A 14,777-nucleotide genomic window follows, 5' to 3' on the forward strand; every position below is an offset into this window, starting at 1 on the left:
CCGACTCATAGCGACCCCTCCTTGGGTTTCCGAGGCAGTATCACTACGGAAGTAGGATTGCCCAACCTTCCTTCTGAGGAGTGGCTGGTGGATTTGAACCGCCAGCCTCTGGTTAGCAGTCAAGTGCCTTAGGCACTATGCTACCAGTTCTTCATAATACTCTGTTATTATCTTTTTTATTTCAATTAGTTCTGTTATGATATCATCCTTTTCATTTATCATTTGTGTTGTTTGCATCTTCTCTTTTTTCCTTTGTTCAGTGTGACAGTGGTTCGTTGATTTTGTGTAATCTTTCTGAAGAACCACCTTCTTGTTTTGTTGATTTTCCCTATTGATTTTTTATTTTCTTCTTCATTTATTTATCCTCTGATCTTTATTATTTCCTTCCAGAAGGCTCGCGATTCAAACCTACCAGCCACTCCTCAGAAGGAAGCTTAGGCAATCTATTTCCATAGTGATACTACCTCGGAAACCTAAAGAAGGGTCGCTATGAGTCGGATCCGACTCAACAGCTGTGGGTTTTACTTTGGGTACTGTAGGTTTCTTTTGTTGCTCTTTTTCTAATTGTTGGAGTTGTTGAGTTAGAATGTTGATTCTTTCTTCTTTTTGGATGTATCCATTTATTGCTTTAAATTTACCTCTGAGTGCTGTTTTCACTGTGTCCCATAGGCTTTGATAAGTTGTATGTTCATTCTCATTTGTTTACAGTAATTTTTAAATTTAACCTTTGATTTCTTCTGTTATGCAGTAGTTTTTGAGCAGTGTATTATTCAGTTTCCATGTATTCCATTTTTTCCCTTGGTCTTCCTAGGTCTAATTTTATATCGTTGTGATCTGAGAAGATGCTTTGTGAAGTATTTCAGTGTTTTTGAGTTTATTGAGGCTTTTTTTATGTCCTAATATATGATCTATTCTGGAGAATTATCCATGTGCATTGGAGAAGAATGTGAATTGTGCTTTTGTTGAGTGGAGTGCTCTGTATATGTCTGTGATTTCAAGTTGGTTGATTACGTTGTTGTGTTCTTCTGTATTTTTATTGAGTTTTTTTTTTTTTTTCCAGTTGTTCTGTCCCTTCGTGAAAGTGGTGTGTTAAAGTCTCCTACTATTATTGTTGAGTTGTGTATTTTTCCTTTCAATTCAGCTAATATTTGGTCAGTTGATCCTTTTAGCATCATATAGTTAATGTCCTTTGTCCCTTATGCTATTTTTCACCTTGAAGTCTATTTTATCGAAAATTAATATGGTCACTCCTGCTCTTTATTGTTGCCATTAGCTTGGTATATTTTTTTCCACTCTTTAATTTTTAGTTTATTTTTATCTTTGTGTCTAAGGTGGGTCTCTTGTGTAATATTGATGGGTCTTCTTTTCTTATACAATCTGTGTGGTGGTTATGTTTGTACGTCTACTTGGCTTGGCCTGGTTGAGAGGCTGGACAGCTGGTGGTAGTTATTCCCCATGATGAGACTAGCAATCAACTCCATGGTGGGATCTACCATAAGCAACTGAGTAGCTGCTTTTGGTATGTGGCCTGTTCCCCGTATATAAGAAGCAGCTTTGAGAATGGTTTCAAGCCTATGGCATGCTTGGACCCTGCAGGTAGCCCTGTCGTTGTTCAGCAGCCTGCCATGCTCTGCCGACTGTGGGACTTAAAATGGATTTGAATGAATGGGCCTGCCATGTGGTTTGGTAACAAGTTTGTGGTTTGCTAACATCGGGACTGTGCCTTTTTATTTGTCAACTTTGGAGCTTCTCATCCTCAGCAGCCAGCAGCTGTCTGAGTAAAGAAACACCTCTGGCTCCAGTGGGCCAGGAACAGGACACAGAGCTGGACCCCAAGGTGGAGGGGCTTTCACCCAGCCCCAAGAGCCTAGCACTTTGAACTTGGACTTAAAGCCTCCAAATTGTAAGAATAAACTCCTGTTTGTTAAGGCCATCCCATTTGTAGTATATTCCTGTCAGAGCAGCACCAGGTAACCAGAACAATCTTCCACACTCTTTCTCTTGACTGGTGCATTTAGTCCATTCATATCCAGTCTAATTATTGAGAGATATGAATTTATTTTTGTCATTCTGTTGTGTTTTTTGTTGTGTTGTTGGTGAATTCCTTGTTCCAATTATTTTTCCGTGCTGAGTTCATTGTATTATTTATTATTTTTTATTCATTATTGTTGTTTTTGTGCTTACTAAGTCCTTCTGTTTTTCTTTTTTCTGAGTTTGCTTAGATGGATTGTTAATTATGTTTGTGGTTACCCTGAAGTATATTCTCATCTCCCTAATTTTGGAACAAGTCTGTTCTATAAAGACATAGTCCTATTTTACTCTCCATTTGGAAGTTTTGTAATTAAAACTTTTGTTCCCTCTGTGTGCTTTGTTGCTGGTGCCATCAGCAAATTGACTCCTTTATTTTTCTATGTATATTTCTTATTACCTTATTTTGAGAATCTTTTTCTGGTTTGGTTTCTAGATGGTGGTGTAAAGTATCTTGATTTTAATTTGTTGTTCTCTGTTGTGGGTTTTCTATTGGAACAAATCCTTTTATCATTTCCTGTAGGGCTGATCTGGTTTTCATAAATTCCTTTAACTTCTGTTTCTCTTGATTTCACTCTCATATTTGAGGGACAATTTGGCTGGATATATAACTCTTGTTTGGAAGTTCTTTTCCTATATGCCATCTCACTGCATTCTTGCCTTTACAGTTTCTGCTGAGAAATCAGAGCTTAGTCTTATGGGTTGTCCATTGTAGCTGACATTTTGTTTCTTTCTGGGCTGCTCACAAGATTCTTTCTTTGTCTTTGGTTTTGCAGAGTTTGATTATGATATGTCTTGGTGACTTTCTTTTGGGATCTATCCTGAATGGGGTTTGTTGAGCTTCTTGGGCAGATATCTTTTCTTCCTTCACAATGTGGGGAAATTTTTTGTTAGCACACAATTTTCCACAGTTTTCTCAGGTTTTTGTTTTTTTTTTCTTGCCTCCTCTTATTCTCATACCAATGTGGTATATGTTGTTTCTTTCATGTCATCCCATATAACTCTTAGGTTCTCTTCGTTTCTCTTAAATCTTTGTTCTGGTTTCTCTTCATACAAACTGACATCAAGGGACTTGTCTTCTAGTTGGAAAATGCATTCTTCGGCCAGTTCTAGTCTATTCTTTTGTCCTTTCACTGTGTTGTTTAGCTCTGTAATTTTAGTGTTCATGTTCTGGATTTCTAATTGTCGTTTTTATATGAGTTCTAATTGTGTATCTTGTTATTTTGTTCTTAATTGGTTTTCCTGCATTATTCCAGTGTACTGTATGTCTGCTTGTTGATTCTGTTTGTGGTTTCCATGAGCTCTTGGAGTGTCTTACATACATACCTTCTGAATTCCTTCTCAGATAGTTCTATTGCTTTTTCTTCTTCCATGATAGATAATCCTTTAGCCTAGGCTTTTATTTCTATTGTCTTGACTTTTTTTTTTTTTTTTTTTTGGTTTTTGGTTATCTGTTGTTTCCTAGACATTTAGAAATTGTTGTCTTTAATTGTTAGCTATGTTTTGATTTGTTTTACCCTGATTTTATGTTTTGCTGTGTCTGGGAGTGTGCAGCAAGTGTATTTCTTATGTTATTAATTCATCTGTGCTGAGTCTCTCTCCAGCTCTCTCTGTGTTGGTGTAATCACTGCTGGGGATGTGGGTGCAGGTCTCTGTTCATTGTGAATACACTTTGGTGTTAGGACCAACAGGTGTTGTCTACCATCTGTAGTAGCTATAGTTGCCTAGTGGAGGTTTAATGTTTCTCCTGTTGCATGAGGCAAGGAGAAAAGCAAAAAGAGAAAACAAAACAAAAACCCAAAAAAGCCAGAGGGGAACCCCAGGATAGTAAAGCCAAAGGGGTTTTCCACTTGTGATGAGAAAATTCAGTCAGCAGTAAGGCGTGGGCAGGGCAGCTTGGGTCCTTTTGGGGATATCTGCTGAGGATGGTGCCCAGCTGTTTCAAATCCAGAAGCAGTCCCAAAGGCAAGAGTTTTACCCCTCTCTGGGTGGACCAACCAGATGCAAAAAGACAGTTACAGATTCAATCCACACCACAAAGGATTATGAGGAGATGGGCCTAAATCCACTGCCTTGCACCCGCTCCAGGGCTCTGCCAACTCGGAGGGCATTTCTCCTCCCTTTTTCCCACTGTGCTGTGGACTTTGCAGCAGCCCAAGCCACAGGACATCCCTGTAAGATCTTAGCTTCCCCTCAAAGTCCTAGCTTACCTCATAAAATTCCTGGTGAGGCTATCCTGAGTCCCCAGCACCTGTGTGTTCCATGGTATTTTTTTGTTGTTGTTTTTCCTTCCTCTTTCTTCTCTACTTTCCCTCCTCTTTGAGGTCTTTTGTCTCTGTCTTCAGCAGCTGGGCGGGCCTGCGTTTCTTTCCCAGTCATTTAGCCTGCTCTCTTTCTTTGCCTTTGCTGAATCTAATACTGTATCTTTTCCTTAGCTGCTTGTAACTCCAGTATCTTTATTGTATCTGTTTTACCTATTTGTTCTGGGCTTCAGATGAAAGAAGGAGTGTAGTATCTGTACAACACCATCTTCCAACCCTTTGGCTGTACTCTTTATAGAAGCAGATTACAGCCAAGAAAACTCTATGGAGTACTTCTCCTCTGTAGACACATGAGGCTGCCATAAGTTAGAATTAGCTCAATGGCAGCAAGTTTTGTTTTGTTATTAACTCAAGTCCATAGTTCACATTAGAGTTCACTCTTTGTGTTTCTTATGTATTTTGACAAAGGCTTGTCGTGTGTCCAAGATTACAGTTTCATGCAGAACAGTTTCACTGCACTTAAAATACTCTGCTTGTTCATCCATCTGTCTCTCCCTGAACCCCTGGCAATCACTGACCTTTTTACTACAGTTTTGCCTTTTGTCCTATAATTGAAATCATGTATTATGTACCTTTTTCAGACTGGTTTCTTTTACTTAATATGCATTTAAGCTTCTTCCATATCTTTTCATTGTTTCATAGGTCATTTATTTTTACTGCTGAACAATAAACTCATTGTATAGATGCACCACAGTTTGTTTATCTGTTCACCTATTGAAGAACATCTTGGTTGCTTGCAATTTCTGGAAATTATATATAAAGTTATAAGCATTTATGTCTAGGTTTTTAAGTAGACATACATTTTTAACTCTTTTGGGTAAATACCCAGGAGCACAATTACTGTCATATGGTAAACCTATATTTAACTTTGTAAGAAACTGCCAGACTGTCTGATTTCTACATAAAGTATCACACCCTCTGGCTCCTGATAAAGGACTTTTTATCATCCAATGTACAGAATGAGGCTCACAGCTAGTTGCTTTCAGACTTGTACATTGTAGCCAAATGCCCTTTTAAATGTGACTTGAAGTGATTTTTTTGTGAACATAAATTACTGATTTCTAATCTTCTTTTGTGCAGGAAGAACATGAAAAACAGCTTAAGGCCATAGAAGAGTGGGTGAAGGAGGTGGAAATGATATTGAAGAATACAGAAATGCTCCTACAAGAAAAAGTAGATGAGCTGAAGGACCAGGTGAGTGATGGGTTCCTGTTATTTCCACACACATATCTTTTTTGCACATTTCTCCCTTGTGGGTTTCTTACAGAGTTTGTGTAGGACGAGCCAGTCTTGTTACAGTCTCAGGGACCTCATGCTTATTAGGAACTACTAACTTGGAGCTCTGTCTAAACTCATATTTGAATGCAAAGTGTTTTTTCACAGGGTTCATAATTAAAAAGAATCAATAGAAAGCTGATTTGATTAAATGTATACCCTGCACTTTATTTGTGTATTACACTTATTTTCTTTTGAAAATTGCTTTATGATTCTTTGTGAGGTGTTCACATAATCTAAGGGAAGCTACTGAGAAGTTCCTGAGTGTCAAGGCATTGTTTTAGGTAGACCTGAGATGGAACTTAGCTGATAATAAGACTGTCCAAGTGTACACTCTCCTGTACTGGAGAGTCAGTTGATAGGGGAAGCCACTCTTCAGAGACTGAATGATGATCCAGCATGTATCCCTCAGCAGAGGGCAGGTTGACATTTGGGGAAGGACATTGCTCATTTGTGAACTGTCCAGTACCTTGTAGGACACTTGGCACCATTGTCCACCAGGGGCTAAATACCAGTAGCATCCCTTAATCACTGGAGAGCCACAAAAGGGCACTCATACATTTATACCTCCCTGCTTATAGCTATGGGTAAGCAGTCTATGCCCCTGGAAAAGATGCCCCTCTGCTGAGCACCAGACACTGTGCCTGTAACAGCTCTGCTCCTACTCCTTCTCCTCAATTTCCCCCTCATTCTCCTGTCTTCCCCTTCTCTACTCCGTTGTATCTCCCTCTCACTTGGAGCCCTTCCTGCCATCAATATGCACACCTGTGCTTCTGTTCCCGACCTTGAAGAACTCCATCTCTCTGGCCTGGCTACCCCATATTCTGCTCCTCTTTTCATAAATGCCCTTCAAAGGTTGTCTGTGCTCATGACCTCCTCCTCCTTCCCTTCTATTGTCTTCTAAGTGGCTCAGTCACTGTTTCTCTTCTCTCACTGAGTCTACACCTAATCTAGCAGTTTGGCCTTCAAAATGGATATAGATTCCAAATACTCACATCCCCTACTGTTCCCATTTTGGTCGAAGCCCCCTCCTCTTTTGTAATCTCTCTGATTTCTCTGTTTGCACTGTCACATTCCTGCCGTGATCTATGCTAAGCATAGGAGCTGTAGCACTCTTTCCAAAGCACAACTGAGATCCTTTCCATCCTCAGTTTAGATCCTTCGGTGTCTTTCCATCTCCCTCAGTGTAAAATGCCAACCTTGTCACGGTGCCCTCCAAGGTTCTGCTGGATTTAGTGCCTGTCTCTGCTGACTTTGTCTTTATCTGTGTTTCCCCATGACTGTACCTTTCCAGCCACAGTGGCCACCTGCTGCTACCCAGTCACCCCAGGCACATACCAACCTCAAGGCCTTTGCATTTTCTCATCCTGTTACCTGGGTTGTTCACATCAGTAGCCTCTTGCTCTATTTAGAGATCTCTTCACATACCACCCTACAGAGAAGACCCCTTAATTCCTGTGTTAGTCTGAGTTCTCTGGAGAAGCAAAACCAGTGAAACATATATAAATATATAGAAAGAGAGATTTATTTCAGGATAGTTGCTCACATAGTTGTGGAGGCTGGCAAGTTCCAAATCAGTGGGTCTGGTGACAGGCTGGGGACCTCTACTAGCTCACAGGGTAGTGGGGTCAATGAATTCAGGATCTTCAGGTTAGACAGCAAGCTGAAGATTTCTGCAGGTTTATGTCCCAAGAACTGGAAATCAGGCAATGAGAAGAGTACAAGGTTGAGAGAGAGAGTGAGTTTTTCCAAAACATCCATTTATGTACTAGAAGCAGGTCACAACCCCAAGGCAACTCTCCCTTTCAACTAATTCATTGGTCACAACAGATCACAAAATGATACGTGATGTATGGAAGACCACTTACCAATCCACTGAGAATCATAGCCTAGCCAAGCTGACACATAATATTAACCATTACTGTCCATCCCTTGTCAGGTTGGCACCTGTGCACAGCTCCTTAAACCATATATAATCTCCAAAAAAGACAATTATAAAGTCATTCTTGTGCCTAACATGATAAAATGAACATGCGTATGACTGAATGTACTAGCACCTTTTACATCTTGTATTTTATGATAAGCAATGGGATAAGGAAGAGAAGAAAAGAAAGAAATTTCATACACACATATAATAAAACAAGGAAAAAATGCTCATAACAATTACATTCCTCATTTCTGCAACTAGTCACATTGTCATAGCTGGTATTTAGAACTACACATTCTTTAACTACCCATTCTATCTTCCCTTTTCACTCAGCAAGCATGTCAGCTGGTCTTGGTGTTTTACCTTGTGGGGTGACCCAAACCTTCATTCCTGAAGAGTATGGGCCATTAGTAATCATGTCAGAATTGGGTTGCTGTAGTTTTCCATTGACTTTAATCACAGGGCATAGTAGTACTCAGAGACACCGTAGGAGAACTCCTGTATTCCAGACATAGTTTTGTCTGCCTCCATTAGATAATAAGAATCCAATTTCTAGTTAATAATCAAGGTCAGTCACACCAGCCACTATGGTAACTCCTTTCATTGCCTGTTGATCAAAAGGCAAGAGCAACCCGAAATCTCCAGGTGGCATTCTTAACTTCTGGTTCATTGGAACAGTGTTGTCTCCTGGTGGGAGCATTCCTTCCTTTGGAACTAAGACCTCTAGACCAACAGAGCAGAGGGTTGTTAAGAAAGGAAACAAAAACTTTGCAAGTGGGGACTAGGAGTGTTTTGGTTAGCTAGCGCTGCTCTAACAGAAGATAATCAAGTGGGATGGTTTTAACAAAGAAAAGTTTATTCTCTTACAGTTTTGAAGGCTAGAAGTCCAAGTTCAAAGTGCCAGGCTCCCGGGACTGGGTGAAAGCCCCTGGATCTTGGGCTTCAACTCTGCCTCTTGCTCCTGACCTACTGAAGCTGGAGGCTTTTCCTCACTTAGGCAGCTGCTGGCTGCTGAGAATGACAAACCCATGGTCGACAAGTAAAAAGGCAGAGTCCCGATATTACCAAACCACACAGCAGGCCATTGATTCATGTTCCATTAACAGTCTCAAGATTAGCAGACAACATGGCAGGCTGCTGAATAACAACTTGGCTACATGCAGGATTCAAGCATGCTAAAGCTAAAGACCTTCTTCAAAGTAGTTTCCCACATTCCTAAAGCAGCTACTCAGTTGCTCCAGTAGGTTCTACCATGGAATTGATTACCAGTCTCACCATAGGGAATAATTGCATCCAGCTGCCCAGCCACTCTAAACCAGGCCCAGCCAAAATGACACAAAACCTTAACTACCACAAGGGGGTAATAGTGATTCCAACCCTCATTTCTACCTCTTGGTTCCTGGACATGCAAATTCTGGTTATGGGAGAAACAGCACCATATATTGGATATTGGTTTAGACCATAGGTAGTCTCCTAGAGAGCATTGCCTCAGCACTGCAAGATATCACCTCCTTTATAGCTGGTACTATAATTGAGTTTTTGTTTTTTTTTTTTAACTTTTTATTGTGATTTGGGTAGAATTTTACAAAGCAGATTCATTTTACATTCAACAGTTCACACATATTTTGTTTCACGACGCTGACTATAATCCTCACAATGTAACAGCTCTCCTCTTACCTCCCCCCTGTGGTTACCCCTTCCCTATATCCTCACTTATGCATTCCTGCCTGTCTACATAATTGAGTTTTTAAAAGCCATTCCATCATTCTGTCAAACCAGTTGCTTCAGGATGATGGGGAACATGGTAAGATCAGTGAATTCCATCAGCATGGACCCATTGCTGTACTTTGTTTGCTGTACTATGAGTTTCTTGATCCATAGCAATGCTGTGTATGTTACCATGATGGTGGATAAGGCATTCTGTAAGTCCACCATTAGTAGTTTTTGCAGAAGCATTGTGTGCAAGTCAGATAAATCCATGTCCAGAGTAAGCATCCCTTCCTGTAAGAAAAAAACACTGCCCTTTCCATGATGGAAGTGGTCCAGTGTAATCAACTTACCATAGTGTTGCCGGCTGATCATTCCTAGGAGTGAAACCATACTGGGGACTCTATGTTGATCTCTGCTACTGGCAAATTGGGTACTCAGCTGGTTCTGTAGCCAAGTTGACCTTGGTGAGCAGAAGTCCATGTTGCCAAACCCATGCATAATCTCCACCCCTGCCACCATGACCTTTGTTCATGAGCCCATTTGGCAATCACAGGAGTTCTGGGGAAAAGAGGCTGACTAATATCCACAGGAAGCATCATTCTATCCACTTGATTTTTCACTGCCTCCTCTGCTAAAGTCACACTTTGGTGAGCATTCTCATGAAACACAAATATCTTTCCTTCTAGCCCCATTCAGAAAGGTCTGTTCATATACCTCTTCCCCATACCTCCTTGTCACTAATTTTCTAATCATGTTTCATAACTTTCCAACCAAAGCATCGACCACAGGCCATGAATTGGCAATTGGTCACACCTGGCAATTTCATCTTCCAAGAAAAATGAACAACCAGGTGCACTGTTCAAAGTCCTGGCCATTGAGAGAATTTTCCTTCACCTCTGTCCTTCAGGAAAGTACTGGAAGGGAGCTGCAGTGTTTTAGTTGTCCACTTTCAAGTGGTGCCTAATATTGCACACAACTGTCTGTAAACCAGGCATGAGTTTTCTCTTCCTCAGTCAACTTATAGTAAAGAATTCCCTATAAGGGCATAGACAGGAGTGGAGACCATGGGCATTTGGGCCACAACCTCTTGTAACTTACTTGTGACTTAAGGGCCTGCTTGAGACCAATCTCATATATATACCACTTCCATTTGATGATAAAGTGCTGCTTGACGTATTCACCTTTATCACTCTGTTGGTCAAACAATATCCAGTTCGTGATGGGTAGCTCAGGCTGCATGGTAACTTGGTTCCCCGTGGTTAAGCAGTCAGTCTCTACTGAGACCCAGTAACAAGTCAAAATCTCTTTTCCAAAAGGAGAGTAGTTATCTACAGAGGTTGGCAGTGCTTGCTTAAAAATCCTAAGGACCTATGCTGTGATTCACCAATAGAGGTCTGCCAAAGACTCCAAACAGTATCTCTGACTGCCATTGACACTTAAAGCATTATTGTGTCAGCTGTATCCTAAGTCGTAGGTGTGACAGCAGCTTGTATGGCTGCCTGGACCAAGTTGCAGGACCTTCTCTTGTTCTGGGCCCTACTAAAAACTAACAGCTTTTCAGATCGCTTGTTAAATAGACCAGATTAGCACATCCAAATAAGAGATACATTGCTTCCAAAATCCGAAGTGGCCCACCAGGCACTGTGTCTCCATTTTAATTGTAGGAAGGGGCACATGCAATAACTTATTCTTCACCTTAGAAGAAATGTTTTGATATGTCCCATACTATTGTCCCCCTAGAAATTTCAGTGAGGGTAGAAGGCTCCTAAATTTTTGTCAGGTTAATTTCCTACCCTTTGGCACACAAATATCTTACCAATAATTGTAGAGTTGTTGATACTTTTTCCTTATTAGGTCAAATCAGCGTGTTGTTGTTGTTATGTGCCGTCGAGTCAGACCCGACTCATAGTGACCCCTCCTTGGGTTCCCAAGGCAGTATCACTACGGAAGTAGATTGCCCCATCTTCCTTCCGAGGAGTGGCTGGTGGGTTTGAACCGCCAGCCTTCTGGTTAGCAGTCAAGTACCTTAGGCACTATGCTACCAGAGCTCCCCAAAATCATCAATGTATTGAACTAGTGGAAAGAAAAGGCAGTCAGGGTCCCTGTAAACTAAATTATGACATAGAGCTGGAGAATTGCTGTAACTCTGAGCTAGGACAATGAATATATATTGTTGGTCTTGCTGGCTGAAAGCAAACATCTTCTGATGGCCTTTAGAAACAGATATTGAAAAAAGGCATTGGTCAGATAAGTAGCTACATTCTAGGTGCCAGGAGATGTATTAATTTGCTCAAACAATGAAACAACATCTGGAATAGCAGCTGCAATGAAAGTCACCATCTAGTTAAATTTATGTTAAACCACTGTCATTCTCCAAGATCCATCTTTTTTCTACACAGGCCACATAGGCAAATTGAATGGGGTTGTGGTGGGAATTACCACCCTTACATCCTTCAAGTCCTTGGTTGTGACAGTAATCTCTGCAGTTACTCCAGGAATGCATTCCTTTTAGTTTACTATTAGGGATAGTTGTAATGGCTTCCACTTGGCCTTTCTTACGATAATACCCCTTAACTCCACATGCTAGGGATCCAGTGTGGGGGTTTTTCCAGTTACTGAGTATGTCTATTCTAATTATGCATTCTGAAATGGGGGAAGTTACTACAGGATGGTTTTGGGGACCCAGTGAGATGGACCTGAGCAAAGACTCCATTAATAACCTAACCTCCCCTCCTCTAAGTGGTGGGCCACAGTGATGTTTTGGATCTCTTGTTATTAGTGTCTGTTCACAGCCTGTGTGCAGTAATCCCCAAAAAGTCTGATTATTTCCTTTTCCTCAGTGAACAGCCACCCTCATTAAAGGCCATAGATCTCCTTGAGGAAGGCTAGGAGAAAGATTAACAGTATACATTTTGGCAGTGTTGGGTCCTTCCTCCAGAGGACCCATCTTTCCCTTCATGCAATGTTTTGTGGGTCTGTAAACTTGCTCAAGTCTGGGAGTTGATTGGGGACTATGACTCTGTTTCGGGGATCCAAGTTAGACTGCTGTTCACTTAACCTAGAATTTTTCCACTTGTATATATCAAGCAAGTATTTAGTAGATTTCCCATTCTATTTCACTCCTAGGGATACCATGACTAAGTAGTCAGTACCATAGTCTATGCAAATCAGACAGTTGTGCCTACTGCTTTGACTCTGCTGTCCATTTTGATAATCATTCTCACCTTATCTTTGGTTATTAAGTGCCACCTCTTGGTCCCTGCCACCTGGGATCCAGTCATTCAGATTATAGTTAGGTTTTCCAATTCAATGAGGAAAGTTTGCACTGTAATATCCAACCTACATAGAACAGTCACAGGAGTCTTTAAGGATTCTGAGACTCCATTCACAAATTTTTTCTTTACAATTGTGGTGAAAGGTGTGGACACTTCTGGACACTTCCTGGGTGAGTAAGTGGGTCTAATATGATAAGTCCACTCTTACATTCCAATTTCTTTAAGCCTTTGGAAACTGTCTATGGAATACCAAGACAGTTCTGGCATTTCAACCTCATTTACTGTAGGCCACCTCTTAGTCCACATTTTAGCCATCAGTGAAATAAACTATTAAGTCCTTTTCTGACCCCTCGAACTGAAATGTTGAATGAAGACTCTCTGCTTAGTGGGCCCATATCAATAAACTCAGACTAATCCAGCCCCCAAGTGGGTGGAGCCATGGAGTGAGTGCCCAGCCATGGGCTGGGGTTCAACTCTTCCATGGCACCATTTTGACACAAATTGGACAGGGGTACTGGGTTTTTGGAGCTTCTGTATCCAAGCAGAAAGAGGTGGCCCCCTACCACTGGGGTCTCTATTGATATTGATCTGCGGGTATTTGATTGACAATAGGACGTCATCATTAGTAGGTGACACAGGACGACACAAACCACACTGCTTGTACTGGCAGCACTGACTTAGCTGTCTCACCCAAATGTGGAAAACAGGGCCTCATGACTTGTGCTTTTTACTTTTTCTTCTTCCTTTTTTTCTTCTTCTCCCCTGCCTCATCCAATAAAAGGAGGACACTAAACTACCTCAGGCAACAGGAATATTTACACTGAACACCACACCCAATAGCTAACTCCTATGCCACAAAATCAATGACAGAGGAAAGCACCTGCTCGTCCCAATTCCCAGTCCCCTTCACAACAAATAAAAAGACTTTCACCCTCATCCTCACCAGTAATTCCACCAATGCAAAGAGGAGAGCAACAGAACCAACTGAAATAAAAAGGATAATCTCAGGATACTATGAAGAACTGTACTCCAGCAAATTTGAAAATCTGAAAGAAATGGACAGATTTCTAGAAACATACTTCTTGCCTAAACTAACAGAGACTGATGTGGAAAAGTTGAACAGGTCCATAACAAAAGAAGAAGTTGAACAGGACATCAAAAAATTACTAACAAAAAAAGGTCCTGGCCCAGACTGTTTCACCGGAGAATTCTACCAAACATTCAGAAAAGAACTGACAACATTCCTAATTAACGTATTCCAAAACATAGAAAAGGGTGGAACCCTCCCTAACTCATTTTATGAAACAAGCATAACCTTTATACCAAAACCAGGTGAAGACATCACTCAAAGGAAAACTACAGAATAATATCTGTCATGAATACAGATGCAAAAATCTTCAACAAAATCCTAGCCAATAGACTTCAACAACATATCAAGAAAATCATTCATTATAACCAAGTGGGATGCATATCAGGTATGCAAGGATGGTTCAACATTAGAAAAATAATCAGCGTCATCCACCACATAAATAAAGAAAAAGAACCACATGATCATATCAATTGATGCAGAAAAGGCATTTGATAAAATCCAACACCCATTCCTGATAAAAAGTCTCAGCAAGATAGGAAAAGAAGGGACATTCCTCAACATAATAAAGGGCATCTATGCAAAACCAACAGCCAATATTATACACAATGGAGAAAGACTAAAACCATCCCTCTTGTGAACAGGAACCAGACAAGGATGCCCTCTATCACCACTTTTATTCCATATTGTACTGGAAGTCCTGTTGTTGTTGTGGTTATGTGCCATCGAGTAGGACCCGACTCATAGTTAACCTGCCTTGGGTTTCCAAGGCAGTATCACTACAGAAGTACATTGCCCCATCTTCCTTCTGAGGAGTGTCTGGTGGGTTTGAACCTTCTGGTTCGCAGTCAAGTGCCTTAGGCACTATGCCAAGGAAGTCCTAGCCAGGTCCATAAGGCAAGAAGGGGAAATCAAAGGCATCGAAATTGGGAAGGAGGAAGTCAAACTATCCCTATTTGCTCATGATATGATGCTATACCTAGAAAACCTAAGAGACTCAGTCAAAAATCTACTGGAACTAATTGAGAGATTTAGCATAGTAGCAGGATACAAGGTCAACATCAAAATCAGTTGGATTCCTCTACACCAGCAAAGAGATTGCTGAAAAAGAAATAAGAAAATCAATACCATTTACAGTAGCTACCAAAAAAATA

The 14,777-nt window shown here is 40.8% G+C and overlaps 1 protein-coding gene across 1 annotated transcript in view; it reads left to right on the forward strand.

Annotated features, from left to right (window-relative positions):
- Positions 1–14,777, forward strand: part of NINL (ninein like) — a gene marked incomplete at its 5' end in the record, with an annotated part of 227,849 nt that overhangs the window by 198,850 nt on the left and 14,222 nt on the right. Inside the window, 1 exon segment of the mRNA XM_007958241.1 lies at positions 5,430–5,543. Coding sequence (XP_007956432.1) covers positions 5,430–5,543 — 114 coding nt within the window.

Source organism: Orycteropus afer, unplaced genomic scaffold, assembly GCF_000298275.1.
Source record: "Orycteropus afer afer isolate SDZICR_OR568_19922 unplaced genomic scaffold, OryAfe1.0 scaffold00890, whole genome shotgun sequence".
NCBI classification, from domain to species: Eukaryota; Metazoa; Chordata; class Mammalia; order Tubulidentata; family Orycteropodidae; genus Orycteropus; species Orycteropus afer.